This window comes from Plectropomus leopardus, chromosome 4, assembly GCF_026936395.1.
Source record: "Plectropomus leopardus strain MGB_pleo_1.0 chromosome 4, ASM2693639v1, whole genome shotgun sequence".
In the NCBI taxonomy this organism is placed as follows: Eukaryota; Metazoa; Chordata; class Actinopteri; order Perciformes; family Serranidae; genus Plectropomus; species Plectropomus leopardus.
The window spans coordinates 12,237,610-12,252,664 of record NC_142179.1 but is presented as its reverse complement, the minus strand read 5'-3'; the positions used below and the strand labels follow the sequence as shown (position 1 = coordinate 12,252,664).

General features: G+C 39.7%; 1 protein-coding gene across 3 annotated transcripts in view; it reads left to right on the top strand.

Moving 5' to 3' along the window:
- Window positions 1–15,055, top strand: part of nsd3 (nuclear receptor binding SET domain protein 3) — a 33,498-nt gene that overhangs the window by 1,739 nt on the left and 16,704 nt on the right. For 2 of the 3 annotated variants that reach the window (XM_088076567.1, XM_088076568.1), the window contains exons 2-14: window positions 4,329–5,185; window positions 6,035–6,283; window positions 6,404–6,566; window positions 6,648–6,802; window positions 7,831–8,460; window positions 8,539–8,698; window positions 8,788–8,888; window positions 11,115–11,160; window positions 11,275–11,405; window positions 12,227–12,352; window positions 12,446–12,572; window positions 12,649–12,849; window positions 14,876–15,055. In XM_088076567.1, the coding sequence (XP_087932693.1) occupies window positions 4,373–5,185; window positions 6,035–6,283; window positions 6,404–6,566; window positions 6,648–6,802; window positions 7,831–8,460; window positions 8,539–8,698; window positions 8,788–8,888; window positions 11,115–11,160; window positions 11,275–11,405; window positions 12,227–12,352; window positions 12,446–12,572; window positions 12,649–12,849; window positions 14,876–15,055 (3,082 nt within the window). In that variant the 5' untranslated portion in view covers window positions 4,329–4,372. The remainder of the gene's footprint in view (window positions 1–4,328; window positions 5,186–6,034; window positions 6,284–6,403; window positions 6,567–6,647; window positions 6,803–7,830; window positions 8,461–8,538; window positions 8,699–8,787; window positions 8,889–11,114; window positions 11,161–11,274; window positions 11,406–12,226; window positions 12,353–12,445; window positions 12,573–12,648; window positions 12,850–14,875) is intronic. The other variant, XM_042487540.2, reaches the window with a different exon arrangement.

Below are 15,055 nucleotides of genomic sequence, written 5' to 3'. Positions count from 1 at the left end.
AGTTAAAACAAAAACAAACCCAAAGAAATGACCAGGACAAAGTGTAAACAATCTAGAATAATTCTGCAAAATAATTTTATATACGTCATTAATATCATTTTGACTATAGCTTTTCCTAGCCTTTTTTAAGATAGTTTTCTAAATGTATAAATTTCTTGCAATTTGTCGCACATTTCTTACCAAGTTGCTCATCGCCTTTTTGCATGTTTGTGAACGAAACTGCAGTGGTTTGCTTAGAGTTCAAAAGTTTAAATACTTGTTGAAAGGCCTCTGACTGCAGCCCAAGAAAAACTATGTCACTTCAGGTTTCAAAGGGTTAACATATAGTATATAGGTAGAGATTTCAGGGGGGGCACGTCCCCCTTAATATTACGAACACGAGCATTTATTCCCCCCAGTAAAACATTAAAGTAGCAGAGGACTTTTAGTTGTACAAAATTAAAGGCAATTACATCATAAATGGAAGCAGAAGGGGCAAAAATTGGTGCATAAAATTCAACCGAGTGCAGGAAATCAAGTGTTTGACACTCAGAAATTTCTTTCAGAACCCCCAAGTGCACTTATATTTAGATATTAAATGCATGTATAGTTCCTGTTTGTGCATGTGTGTGTGTGTTTAAACCCTGTGTGTATATGAAAACAGAGTGAAAAATGTGGATTTCCCCTTCGGATTAATAAAAATTGTAAAATTGAATTAGAATAATTAAAAAGTATTTTATGAGGTATGAGATATATGGTAGAATAAGGTACAATATAGGTGCAACATCTCAGACTTAAACCTATCTCTAACTTTATTATTTTAAAATATTATCTCTGATTTATTGAATTCAAATGATTTTTAGAACTTTGTTACTGTTCTATCAGAGTACGGGGGTGGCTGGGTTCTGACTTTGTCTTTGTTTTTTTCGATCATGACCCTCTCAGCAGCAACAAATATTTTTCCTCAAGCCCTCCTGAGTGACTGGGGGGAATGCAAGACCCTCCCCTCACCACAAATAACCATATTTCATAGTTTCTGGCTGATAAATGGTGTTATTTTGGATATTTTTAAAGATTTTTAATCCGTTTGTGGGTTTGGGGTTCTAAAGGGTTTATAAAATAATACACAATACAACCATTTAAAGTTTAAGAAACATAACTCCTTCCCCGATACTTAAGAAATTACCTGAAGTTCCTTCCCCGTTTTGCACCACAGCCTCCCCTCTCATAAATAATGAACAATCCCTTAATGTCCACTGACATTCAGACCAACACTAACGGGTGGAAATCTGCATAAGCCCCATGGAACAATATTGTCGCAATACTTTACTCACAATACAATATTAGTGTGATTTTCAGCATTTTGCCATAAGCTTTTGAGTATTACAATAACATGTATTGAGATTTATTTACCTTTTTTTTCAATTTTTTAAATTAGGTCACCAAAGGAAATTTTTGTCATTATCTGTTTTATCTAATAACATAACATTTTCAGCCGTCCCCCTTAAAGTATTTTTTGCAGCAAAATGTACCTTGTGCACTAATAAAGCAAATTATTTTATATTCTAGTAGGCTACGCTGATGTTGTATTTGTAATATTAATGTGTTTTATAATTTTAAAAATCAATACTTGCTGTCCATGTGTCACCACTCAAAATATCTTGATACTACGCTGTATCAGTTTTTCCCTCACCCCTATTGACTAATTGTTTTTAAAAAATTCTTATCGAATGATCTGCAAACTATTTCAATACATGGGCAATACATAATAATTTGGTGAATGAAATAACGAAACAGGCCCATCAAAATCCCAAGTAAACATAATTTATTCTCTTGTTTTGTCTCACCAGCAGTCAAAAAATCAAAGATATTCAGTTTAAACTCAACAATACTAAAAAAAAAAAATGCACTATTCACATTCAAGGAGCAGTAATCAGTGATATTTTTGGCCAGTTTTGCTTTGAAATGTTGTTCAATTATTGTACTAATCGTTTAAGCTCTCGAGTTTTAGGAGCTCAGGTTACATTTCAGAGCTACAGTATGTCTTTTTAAGATGGTGCTACATGTCATGTAATATCTTATGACTTCATAAAGCAGTGAGGCTGGATTACCCACCAGGCAAATCGTAGTACTGCTCCGGGGTACTGCTCCAGTCCCCTGGTTAGCAATTATTGTGTTTTTTCACACAAGCTGGTTTGTTTGCAAATATGCACCTTTAAAACACAGTATCAGCTGAAATGGTAAAAGCAGGCACTGCATTGTTTTAAGATAATTTGGGGAGATTTTTTCGAGGTGGGGCTGTTTAACAGAATAGACAGGCATAGGAAAGACAGAATATGTTATGCAGCAAAGGTCCCTGGCTGGAAGCAAACCGGGGGTGTTGCATTTTATGCAGGCATGTGTGTTAACCACAGGGCCACCAGTGCTACAGTTTCACTTTATTTTGAGGCCCTGACATAGCTATACCTTTGTCAAAATCTAGTTTCAAAATTTCAGATTATGTTTTGCCTGCACGGTGCATGTTCCTAAATACATTTGTGTTTAATTAAATTACCACAAACCAGCTGGCGCACAGCAAACCAGAATAGAGCCCTGGTAGTTTTTTGGGCCTCTGGGAAAAAAATGTATGAAGCTGCCATGTGTAGTCCATGGTATGCACTGCACAGCGTTCCCACAGTCATGGAAAACCTGGAAAAGTCATGGAATTTCACAATAACATTTTCCAGGTCTCGAACCGTCAAGGAATTATCAAAAAAAATAAAAAATAATAATAATAATAATTGAAAGTTTTGGAAATTGAATTTTGTAGTCTGTGATGATACAGTAAACTTCTGGGAATAACCTTTTTTGTCATGTAACATAACAGTGAACCTTTCCGACGAAATTGTTTTTTTTCCAACATTTAAAGTAGCTCAACTTTTTCACCTGAACCAAAAATCATGTTTTATGTTCCAGTAAACATTTGAGTAAAGTTGTCCCTAACCTGAAGTCGTGAATGTCTGTTGATATTTTGTTTTTTGTTGTTTTGTTTTGTTTTGTTTTTTCAATCTTGATTATTGTAAAATTTGTCTTAAATTTAATTACAATTTACATTGAATCAGTCTAAAAAAGTCACCTAAAAAAAACCTAACCTAGCCTTAAGCTGTAGGAACCCGGCCGCGACACAAACTGCCGCTGAGGGATAAAAACAACTCATGATGAGTTAAGCCGTTCATGCACCCGCAGAAATGACAAAATTTAGAGAAGGGACACACACACAAGATAAAAAGCTACTACAACACATAGATACTGATTCTGTGGGAAACACTGGTGTCTGTGTGTGACGTTTGTTTGCATTACTTCATTTTCTCCCTGCCAGGCAACTGGGGCAAGAAAAAATGGATATGGATCCTTAAAAAGTAATCGAAACATTTTTGAAATGTTGTCCATGAAAACGTGTGGGAACCCTGATTGTACCTGTTGGTCATACAGAGAGCAGTTTTGATTTTAATGTCAAGCTGTTCTGCATGTTGTATCATTTCTTTGGGCTTCATAAAGGGTAAACAAGATGATCTTGAACAATACATTTAGGTAGTTTGAAAATCTAATGTGTTTAACCCTTTAAAACCTGGAAACGCATCACTTTTCTTGTGCTGCGTTCAGACACCTTTCACAAGCATGTAAACCTCTGGATCTTGAGCTAATTGGTTTGATTTCTTCTTTAATAATAATAATAATAATAACAACAACAATAATAATAAAGCTTATTATTATAGAAAAAATAAATAAGTAACTTAAAATAATAGCTTGAATTTATAGTGCCTTTCACAAGACCCAAAGACACTTTGCATAGTTCCCTTATCAAAAACAAATAAATACAAAATACAAAGCTGAAAAATAACTAAATGTTGCCTGTTTTTCGAGTGGACAGAATTACGTGAGGTTGTAGGCCTTGGTGAACAGGTTGGGTTTAAGGAGTTTTTTTAAACATGTCCAGGGATGTAGCGTTGCAGTTGTCAGCAGGGAGAGCATGGTATAAAAGGCAATGAATAACTTGAAAAGATGTCCCGCAAGATTTAGAAGATTTTTTATTATTATTTTTTTATTTTAAAGTTAAAGTTATTTTAATTATGCTACAGAAGTATTTTAAGCACTTTTTTCTTTTTGTGCTTTTTTTCAGGATTTTTTTGTATCTTTTCATTAATTTCTTGCTAATTTTTGGGCAATTTTTCTGAAGTTGCTTATTGTCTGCCTCCCATATTTTTGAGAGAAATCAAGCCAATTTGCCGAGGTTTCAGAGGGTTAAAGTGATAATAGTTTAATGGGAGCCTGCCTGCATCTAATGTAATTATATAAATCTCTGTCAACAGGTCCAGTCAAAGAAAAAGACAGTTAAGGATGCAGGAGCCCAACAATGGATTTCTCCTTCTCTTTCATGCAAGGGATCATGGGAAATACAATTCAGCAACCCCCTCAGCTCATTGACTCAGCCAACATCAGACAGGAAGGCACCTGCGACACCGGCAGTGATCCAGGCGAGGATGGTGGTCCCTCCTACGATGCTGCCCTGGATGCAGAGTTTTCCTACCCGCCGTCAGCCTCGGAGGACATGTCGCAGGTCTCCAACGGCTACCCGCCCGGCCTGGGCATGTACGAGCCACAGGCCAAGTTCTCCATGTACTCACAGTTCCCCAACGGCTCCGCTAACGGCTACGGCGCCATACGGAGCTACGGAGATCATGGTCTCATGCCGGGGGAGGGGACGGTCCTGAGGGGGCCGGGCCTCCAGGAGAGACCTTTGTCTCCTGTGTCCCCACCTCTGCCCACGCATCACCCGCACCTCCACCACCACCATCATCACCCGCATCACCACCACCACGCACACCACTTCCACTCCAATCCACCGCACATACAAACCCACTCGCACCCACAGAGTCCTCCGCCGCCGCCACTGCCCTCCCAGCACCACCTGCCCCACACGCCTCACATCATGACCCACACTCTCCCCCCTCCTCCCCCATTGCTCCTGCCTTCCTCCAGTCCTCCCCCCTCCCTTGTGGACAGTACCCCGTCTTCTCAGCCCTCCCACGCCCTGTCCAACACTCCCGGTGGGGTGCTGAAGAAAACCAGCTCTCCAGAGATCAAGCTGAAGATCATAAAGACGTATCAGAACGGGAAGGAGCTGTTTGAATCTGCGCTGTGTGGAGACCTGCTGCAAGAACTGCAGGTAATGTGTGCACATCTGAGTTAGTTGCACACACACACACACACACACACACACACACACACACACACACACACACACACACACACACACACACACATACAGACCCTGCAGTCATGTCCTTTTTAATGTTTTTTTTTCCATTTTGCCAACTGGGAAGGTCATGTCTGCGTTCTGAGGGTTTTTAAGACATTGAGCGTCAAAGTGGCATTGGTAGTGGCAGTGTTGACAGTATTGCTATTTCTCAAGCTATTGTATCGGAGTTAGAAATTACACCATCGTGACAACACTAGAACAAACAATTAATTGATTACTTGAGAAACTATCAGCAGATAAATTAATAATGAAAGACCGTTATTGCTTAATGATTAGTTTTTTGCTCTGCATGCACCTTTTTAGGAGTGCAGTATTAATTTTAAAACCTTGCTTTGACCCTTGCAAATTTTTATTACTGTCTGCAAATCAACAAAAGTGCCCAAATTGCTATTGTCCAAATTATTACTCTTAAGATTTTCTGTTCACTGTTGTATAAAAGCATAGAAAACAGAAAACCTAAGTATTTTAGTGGCTGGAACCAGCTTTGTTTGGGCCTTTTTCTTAAAAAAAATTGCATGCTCTACATGCAAACAACAGCATATTATATACTCTTATTTCTCTAATTTCTCCCATAAAAAGTCATCTGGAATTGAACTGCATGCATCTTGGTTCACTTTTAATCGTCTTAAGAAGTTTTTAATATTTCAGCAGACAGAGAGATCAGTTTTTGAATTACCTTTTATATAAACAGAAAAAAGTTAACAGATGTCTCATCGCTATTGTTTTTTTCTTTTTTTTCTATTTTCTACTCTTCAGAAGGAGTCTCAGAAGAACGAGGCCACTCAGATGCAGCGCAGACATGAGAGGAAGAAGGAGAAGAGGAAAAAGAGTGCGAGGTTGCAGCTGCAGGTCCAGGAACAGAAGCTGGAGCAGAGCCAAGCCCAGGCAGGTACCACGGAGCACACAGAGGACATCCACATCCAGCCCCAGCCGACAGAAACACCCCCAGCCCAGACAGAGAAGCCTCAAAAGACCGTTATCAAAACTGAACCAAAGACGCCGAAGGCAAGAGCACGACTGTTCACACTACACAGCAGTTTGGATTCTCTGCATGTTACAGTAGACGAACTTGTCATTGTTTGGATTTTGAAAGCAGACCAGTGACTCGTTCATTTTCCTGTTTAGGTTCCGAAAGTCCATCATCCATCAGTGATCCAAGAGACGGGCTTCTGCAAGGAGTTTGTGATAGGAGACCTGGTGTGGTCCAAGGTGGGCACCTACCCCTGGTGGCCCTGCATGGTCTCCTCAGACCCGCAGATGAAGGTCCACACTCGCATCAACACCAGAGGTACGAGCATTTTTCCTTCCACAAACGTATAAATGTGTGATGACCTAAAACGCCACAGCTTCTTTCTCTGTTTGTGTAAAGGTCACCGGGAGTATCACGTCCAGTTCTTTGGCAGTGTTGCAGAGCGAGCGTGGATCCATGAGAAGAGGATTGTCCTGTATCAGGGAAAGCAACAGTTTGATGAACTTCAGGCTGAGACTCTGCGCAAAGCCACAAACCCTGTAGAGAAACACAAAGTACGTACGACACAAACCAACCAAATATTTGTGTTTAAATTAATTTCCTTTATTTGAAATGTAGGCAGTAATTAATTTGATACAAATGTGAGTCCAGTTTTTTTATTTTAAATTAATATTTTGAATGGGCTTTTATTGATGTTTTATTTTTAGTAATGCCTATTTATCTAAATCCACCAATCACAAATTTCAGAAATTTTTTATCTTAAATTCTTTTTTTTTTTTTTTTGATTGTTGCATTCTAAAATTTCACCACAGCTTTTCAAAAAAGGTGTGATACGTGTTGTAATGTTTTTGTTTTGTTTTGTTGCAATTAAATTGCAGGAGCAAGCGAAAAGGGAAAAAAAGTTGCTTTTTTTTGTATAATTTGTTAAAAACCGATGATTGGTCAAATTTGCTGAAAAGTTGCAGCAATTGGACAAAATAGCAAGCTTGTGCAAAATGTCTTGCGATTGGTTGACTTTGCATTAATTGTTGCGATCACATCCCAAAATACTTGAGGGGCTGATTAGCAATTTCTTTTGATTTTCTCTTCAGTTTCTATCCCATTTACAAAAAGACTGTGTTCACTGTACAAATGAAGTAAATGCCTTTTATTTATTCCATCACATGGCTCATCATTGGTAAGCTTCTAAAACACCTTTTTACAAAACAAACAAAAAATGTACTTTTCTAAACTCCCATGAATCGTCTCTTTTTTAAACAACATTTTTAGTCATTGTGGTTCTGCCCTACTCAGTAACATGTATCCTTTTATCAATAGGGTAATTTTATGGTGAGCAGTGCCGTCTGACAGCTAGTTACATTATCATTAATAGAGAAAAATAGGAAAAGAACAATGAAATGATGACACTGTTTCTAGGTAATCCCATTTATGTTTTTTTGCATTTTTAAACCAACATCTATTAATATGTATTTGGTGAAGCCAATATTGATATCACCAGTTGTCCAGTTAGATGGGTTCCATGTAGAAATAAAGTTCATCAGTTGTTTTTTTTTTTTAATCTTTTTGATGTTTTCTTCTCCAGCTCCTGAAGCCTATCCCTCAGCGGGAGCGTTCCCAGTGGGAGGTGGGTGTGGGCCATGCAGAGGACGCCTTCGTGATGACGCGGCAGGAGCGAATTGACAACTACACCTTCATCTATGTTGACCCAGACCCTAACGAAGGTACGACCAACAAGAAACCCAACATCAGAGCGGAGAAACGAAACCGGCGCTCCAGCGGCTCAGTCAGTAAGAAGGAGGAGGGAGCCGTGAAGTCACCAGAGAGAGAGCAGCCGCCACGACGGCTGCTGCCACGCAGACAGTGTAGTGTTTCCAACACGGAGGACAACACAAACTCCCAGGCTTCAAATGAAGAGAAGAACCAGAGGGGAGACCAGCGTAAGACCATCTCCCCGAAACAGAACGCTGGTTGTGATGCACGACCACAGCAGGACTCACCGCCACCAGTCAGGGCCTGGAAAACAGCAGCCGCCAGGAAGCTGCTGCCTCTCTCTATCACCATGAAGAGACTGAACGTGGAGATCACAAAGTGCGACTGGCCTCTCCTGCAGAAAAAAGCAGCTCCGTCTCCAAAAAAAGACAGAGAAGAAGAGAAAGAGGAGAGAGTGGAGAGAGAGGCCCGGCAGCCCGACCTGGGATACTGCTCACCTGAGGTAGGTGTAACTTGTGCAGACAGAAAAATGTAGAATCTTGGGTTTCCTGACACGATACTCAAATGTTGATGCCTTCAGCAGGACAGCAGAGCAAAACCTGAGCCCAGTCCAGAGGAGGAGGAAGACGGGGATGATGGAGAGGAAGAGGAGAGGAGAGGCTCCCCCGCTAGTCGGAGAAGTGAGGAGGGAGGAATGCAGCAGACCTCCTCTCCTGGTTCACACCACAGTAGTCCACACGGTGGGTAAAACACAGACATGCAGGGTGTATGGCTTTTTTAAAAAAATTGATTATAAAAAGATACAGGTCAGTATTTTATGTGTTTTCAGGTTCTCAGGAGAGGAAGCTGCAACGGCGGTCAGTCAGGAGCCGGTCTGAGTCAGAGAGAGGCAACGACCCCGTCCCCAAGAAGAAAACCAAAAAGGAACAGGTATCAGTCCTCAGCAGAAAACCTGGTGCTCAGACCATAGAAATGGAATGAATAGAAAAACATTTAACTTTTTGCCGTGGTACAATAAAAAAAGGAGATTGTTGTAAGTTGTTTTGGCAATAATAAATGTCAGTGGGGCTGTGAAGTGTGTCACACTAACTAGTTTGAGAGCCTTTTTTTGGCCTATTTTTTATTAACTGTTTTCCATAATAAACCAAAAAATACAACCATACACCAATCCAAGTTTCTCTTTTTCAATGAACTTACACAAGCTTCATCGAAAAACACACTATATTCAAACTTGACAGAAACAACATACAATTAGAAGAAAATGTCTTAGTCTTGTTAGTTAGTCCACTGTCCTAACAACAAGTTCCAGTTTGGTCAAAATAAAGCCTTAACCCTTGAAACCTGGATCAACATTAGTTTTCTTGTGTTGTGTTTAGATGCCTTTCACAAGCATTCAGTTTTTTGTTTTATTTTGAAAACATGGAAAAAAGGTAACAAGTAACTTGGCAAGAAATGTCTTGCAAATTGCTAGAAATTATTAAAAGGTGATTTTTCTCTCCTCGAGAAAATTTATTTGTAGGTATTGAGTTATGTATTTTACAGCCTGTTACAGTAAAATATATATATATATATATATCACCACTTCTTTTCAGGTAATTTTCTTGTAACTTACATTTTTTGTGTCATTTCTTCTAGAGTTACTCATTGCATTCTTCTAATGTTCTTGAAAGGAATCAGGCCATTTTACTCAGGTTTCAAAGGGTTAATCAACAGAGTTAGATGTGAAAATATGCTGTTCTGCACGCTGTTTATCCCTGTGGTCTCCCCCCGTCAGCTGTCCTCTCAGCTGCGTCTCTTCCTCATTTTTCGGAGGCAGCTACAGCACATAATGTTTCAACATATATGCAATTGATGGCAACAAGAGAAACAGGGAAATAAAAGTTATTGCAATTTTTTAAAAGTAAAGGATTGCTTATCTGAAAACGTAATGTTACTACTCTGCGTTACTGCTCCTTTGGTCATGACTACAAAACCTCACCTCAGTGAGTTCGTAGCATACCGCGAGTTGTTTTGTTTATACAGAAGTTATTCTCCTGCAATGGCGACAGTATGCTTAAACACGGCTGTCGCTCTGACCATCCTGATACATTCATTTGAATCTCAATGTCTATTCTACTCTTTCTATTTCTATGGCTTAGACTACAAACTTCACAGCATCTTCCCAGTTTTGTTCAGCATCTTTGTTGCATGTCACACCATTCTCTCTCCATGTTTTCTTTACTCTGTTTTCTTTTTCTCCCCCCACTTTCACCTCTCAAATAAAGGCAAAATTGCAAAAAATAATAATAAAAAAATAAATAAAAAATGCAAGGGGTGTTGGTGGGGGTACTGGTTAGAAAATAGGTGTTTTCAGGCCAAACAGTTTCTGGGGACTCCCTGAGAGGAAGTGCATCCTGGGGAGCTCCCCAGAGAGATGCGTACCTCATAGAAACAAAATGAGATGCTTTACGATCATTTCTCTGACAAACCAATAAAGACTTTTTTACTGTATGCATCAGTGCCACTATTAGGAATGCTGAAGTGACGTAAGTCTGATATTGAAGATTCTTATTTCACTTTGACGAGTCAAAATTGCACCATATTTCCCCTTATATGTATGCTCAGGAAAGCTTGGACCTCACTGTCAGTCCATTTGTCTGCATTTTCTTCAACTTTTTCACTTTTGTTTATGTTTTGTGTTGTCTGTTGTTTACACGGCTAACTGTTTTTAAAAAATGCCGGTTGTCGATGCTACATTGACTCATGTTTTTGACCAGTCTGCGTACATGTAGTCTCTTGCGGTTCCTCTTGTGTTGGGAGTAGACCTACTCTCCAATTTCAAAGGTAACTTACAAACATCCCTCAAAAGTCCTAGTTCTTGAGGTGCAGATGCAACAGGCGATTTTGGACCTGAGTAAGTTTTCATAGTTCTAGTACCCTCCTTGACTTTACTTTTTAAGTTTTTTGGACCGCAAGAACTAGGAATGATTGCAGTTCTTATAACACCATTTTTAGGGACTTTTTTAGTTCCTATTTCAGAGTAGGTACTCTCCCAGCACAAGAGGAACCATGAGTGATGTAAGTGTTTGTTGACTGGTTTAACAGCCATTTAGCATTAGCAACTGCCATTTTCATAAACCATGATAACTTAAACTTTCATGTTGAACTTCCTCACAGGCTGAAATGGCTCCTGAGACCACACTGAGGACCGGTTCACAGAAAGGTAGAGGATCCTTATTTCATGCTTCCTGTAAAACATCTGTGGCAGGAGCTCCTTTTATGTAAAAAAAAAAGTGAAATTCATCTTTATTTTATTGCCTCCTGTGTGATCCACCAGGAGCCAGTGAGATCTCAGATGCCTGCAAGCCCCTGAAGAAGAGAAGCAGAGCGTCAACAGATGTGGAAATGACGTCTTCGCAGTACAGAGATACCTCTGACTCTGACTCCAGAGGACTCAATGACCCACAGGTAGTATAGAAATCATGTGCAGAAATACACACACACACTGAGAGGAAAACACTGTATTTCTCCTGGACATAAAGTAGTATGAGTAAATGTACATCCAAATGCAGAAGTCAGAAAATACTCAGTATTAGACTATTAAACAACACAACTTTTAGTCATCTGAATAGCATTGACCCTGTGAATTTTTAGCAGTGTGCTGGATATTTATATATTTTAGTCATTGTGGTTCTGTCCTATTCAGTAACTGTCATATATATATATATATATATATATATATATATATATATATATATATATATATATATATATATATATATATATATATATATATATATCTGTGGATTCTGTGTTATTAATTGGACAAACATTTGATAATGTCACTGTGGAGTCTTGGGACTTGTAATGAGATTTTCTTACTACTTGCTGACATTTTATATACCAAACCATTAATCAACTAATCAAAAAAATTGAACGTAATGTAAGATTTTAAACACGACACAAATGTGTACGTCCGTCACATTTCACCATCCAGTTAGTTGAGCCAAAAGGAATGTAAAGCTCATTCTTACAAAACTATTTCAGGCGTTCATAATGTGGAGAGTTGGGTTTTAGGTGTCTGATTATTGACTCTTCAATTTTTCCCCCACCCCTAAAAGACTTTTTGTTGCAGCCCTGATCACACCATCTACGAGTCTAAATACCTACACACTTTTGAAATAGTAGTTGAATACAGTTGGCTTACATTTGCTGTGTTTGTGCTTTACGCGTCTGGATTCTTTCACAGAAAAACACATTTACACGTTTGCGCTCTCTTTTCCTCACAGGGTTTATTTGGGAAGAGTCTTGATAGTCCAGCAGCCGCAGATGCAGATGCTTCAGATACTCAGTCTGTGGACTCAGGCTTGTCCCGTCAAGATGGCAGCACAGGAAAGAGAGACACCGTGTGTCAGGTCAGCGCTGCTCACAATTCTTGTACTTTCTGTCTTCTGAAAACTTTCAAGTATTGAGTTATATAAGGCGTATTTCTCTGTGTTTGTGTGTAGATCTGTGAGGTGTATGGAGAGGGTTTGGTGGTTTGTGAAGGTGACTGCAGCAGACAGTTTCACCTGGACTGTCTCGGTCTGACGTCCCTACCTGAAGGGAGATTCACCTGCATGGAGTGCAAAAATGGTGAGCGAATCAGAAAACATCTTCACTATCTCACGTGTTGTGTTTGGCTCTGTACTCACACAGACTCTCTCTCCAGGCAATCATCTTTGTTTTAGCTGTAAGACGGCGGGTCAGGAGGTGACACGCTGCTCCATGTCTGGATGTGGTTGTTATTACCACGAGGACTGTGTCCGCAAACTTCCGGGCACCACCAGCAGTTCGGGCGGAGGCTTCTGCTGCCCTCAGCACAGCTGCTCTACCTGCTGCTTGGAGAGAGACCTGCAGCGAGCCAGTAAAGGTAAAGCTCAACTTTGTTTTTCAGCTGATTTCCTGTTTGTGAAAGCTGTGGGTTAATGAGCCGGTGCTGCATCAGCAAAGTGTGAAGAAACCGTATTAAAAATAAAACTTTCATTTGCCATTACATTCAATTCTTCTGGCTGATGTCATTGACCAAAAGCAACAAAAAAAGCTCAATAATGAGTAGTGCAAGAGTCAGTGCTGTACTTCCCTGTTTGAACATGTGAGAGGCAACTGCAAGAGGAAGAAAAATGACATAAAAGGTGTTTCTCTTGATGGAAATTAGATTTAGAAAGAGGGTGCTGACAAAATTGTGCTACTTAAAAAATCTTGCACAGCATATCCTGCAGCATATTTGGTGACACAGTCATGCTACAAACATCCGGTTCTACCTGAAACCAAATTTGCTCTATTTGGTTTGAAGTGAGAGGCATCTGGAGGCTGCAGACCACTGGAGGAAAATAAAATAATTGCCATGTTCCGGGAAATGTCTTGAGATGATGGTGCATTATCGGGCTGGAAATAACACATCTGAAAATGGAGGAGGTGCCCTTTGTTTACAACAGAGTTTTGGCATCTTGTGGTTTAAAAATGACCCTCAGATGCGGAGGTGCCAAAAATGTGCTGAGAAAAAACACTCAGACACCTTTGCCTAAATGTGAGACAAGGCAGGATTAATGCAGTTTGTGTCCGATTCTGACTTAACTTTTAAGTATAACATATTAATAGATGAGAAAAGCTGGAAAGCAAGTCAGTGAGACCTAAAATTCACTCCTTTGCTAGTTATGCCTTTTTACAAAGTGAAAGAGAGAAAAGTAATATTTTATTTAAAGCTGTCAGGAAGACCCAAATTACATCCCTTTGCCAATTATGTTGTGTGTGTATGTGGTGATGAGTTGTTCCACCAGAGAGACATTTTTCAAAGATTGAAATATTTCATAATTTTACCTTTTTGGGCCTCGAACAGATGTTTCAATCAAACAAATGAAAACAAAGAAAAGTCTAGTGGAACTTAGTTTGTTTCTTCTTTTCAGCCCTCTGAACCCCTGTGTTGGGAACCACTGGTCCAAAACATCAAGTGTGAATGTTCAGTGTTAAACCATGTTTTTGTGTTTCGTTTTTGTTCTTGTACAAATGAAGCAAGGAGAAAAAAATACATTTTACCATCTGAAGTCTTTATTGTCTTAGCCACAAATAGTTTTCAAATTGTTTGTCTGTCCGTACATATGTACTTCCCATTTTCATGAGCCTGATATTTTATAAACACCTTGTTGACGGATTAGAATTCGGTGGTTAGAGGTTACTATGACCTGATGTCTTTCCCATTCCCATAAAACGAAATCTCAAGAAAACCTCAAGTTTGGCACAAATGTTTATTTAGATTTTGGATGTCAAAGGTCACTGTGACCTAAGAAAACATGTTTTTGGTCCCAAGAATTCATGAGCTAATTATGACAGTTTTACACAATTGTCTAATGGGGAAGTAATGATGAAGTGATGAAATTTAAGATCCAAAATGGCAAAGGTCAGCTTCACTGTGATGTTATAATGTTTTACAAAAACACTCTTCTTGTTTTCTTGTTACTCATAGTCATATGTCAGGACTGAAAGGGAGATGTTTGGTCAGATACTGACGTGGTGACACTAATGTTAGGCATTTTGCTTGAAACTGTGCTGATTGTATAAATCTGCTGTGCTGCCGAGTTGAAGATGTGTGTAAGCATCCAAGATTCAGAATATGTGGCTGCTTTGCAGAAATATCCATATTTTAAGCATTGTCTACTGTCATGGCTACACAGTGTATGAATCTGGACAGACATGGATGGAAAGTGTAACTTTGCGGAGGCATACACCCATAAGGCAGTAATTCTAGTTCCCTTCTGATTTCCTTTAATTACAGCTGCAACACATAAAGAAATTTGACCTAATTATTCATGAAAACTCAGCTCTATATGCACTGCACTGTTTCACAGCCACATGAGTGTGACCACAAAGTCCTCTCTGTCTGTCCTCTGCCTCTCGTCCAGGCCGTCTCATGCGTTGCATCCGCTGTCCAGTGGCCTATCACACAGGAGACAGCTGCGTGGCGGCTGGCAGCGTTGCCATCACCCATCACATCATGATCTGCAGCAGCCACGGCAGCACCAAGAGGAACGGCCTCCTCACCTCCCCGATCAACGTGGGCTGGTGCTTCCTGTGTGCCAGAG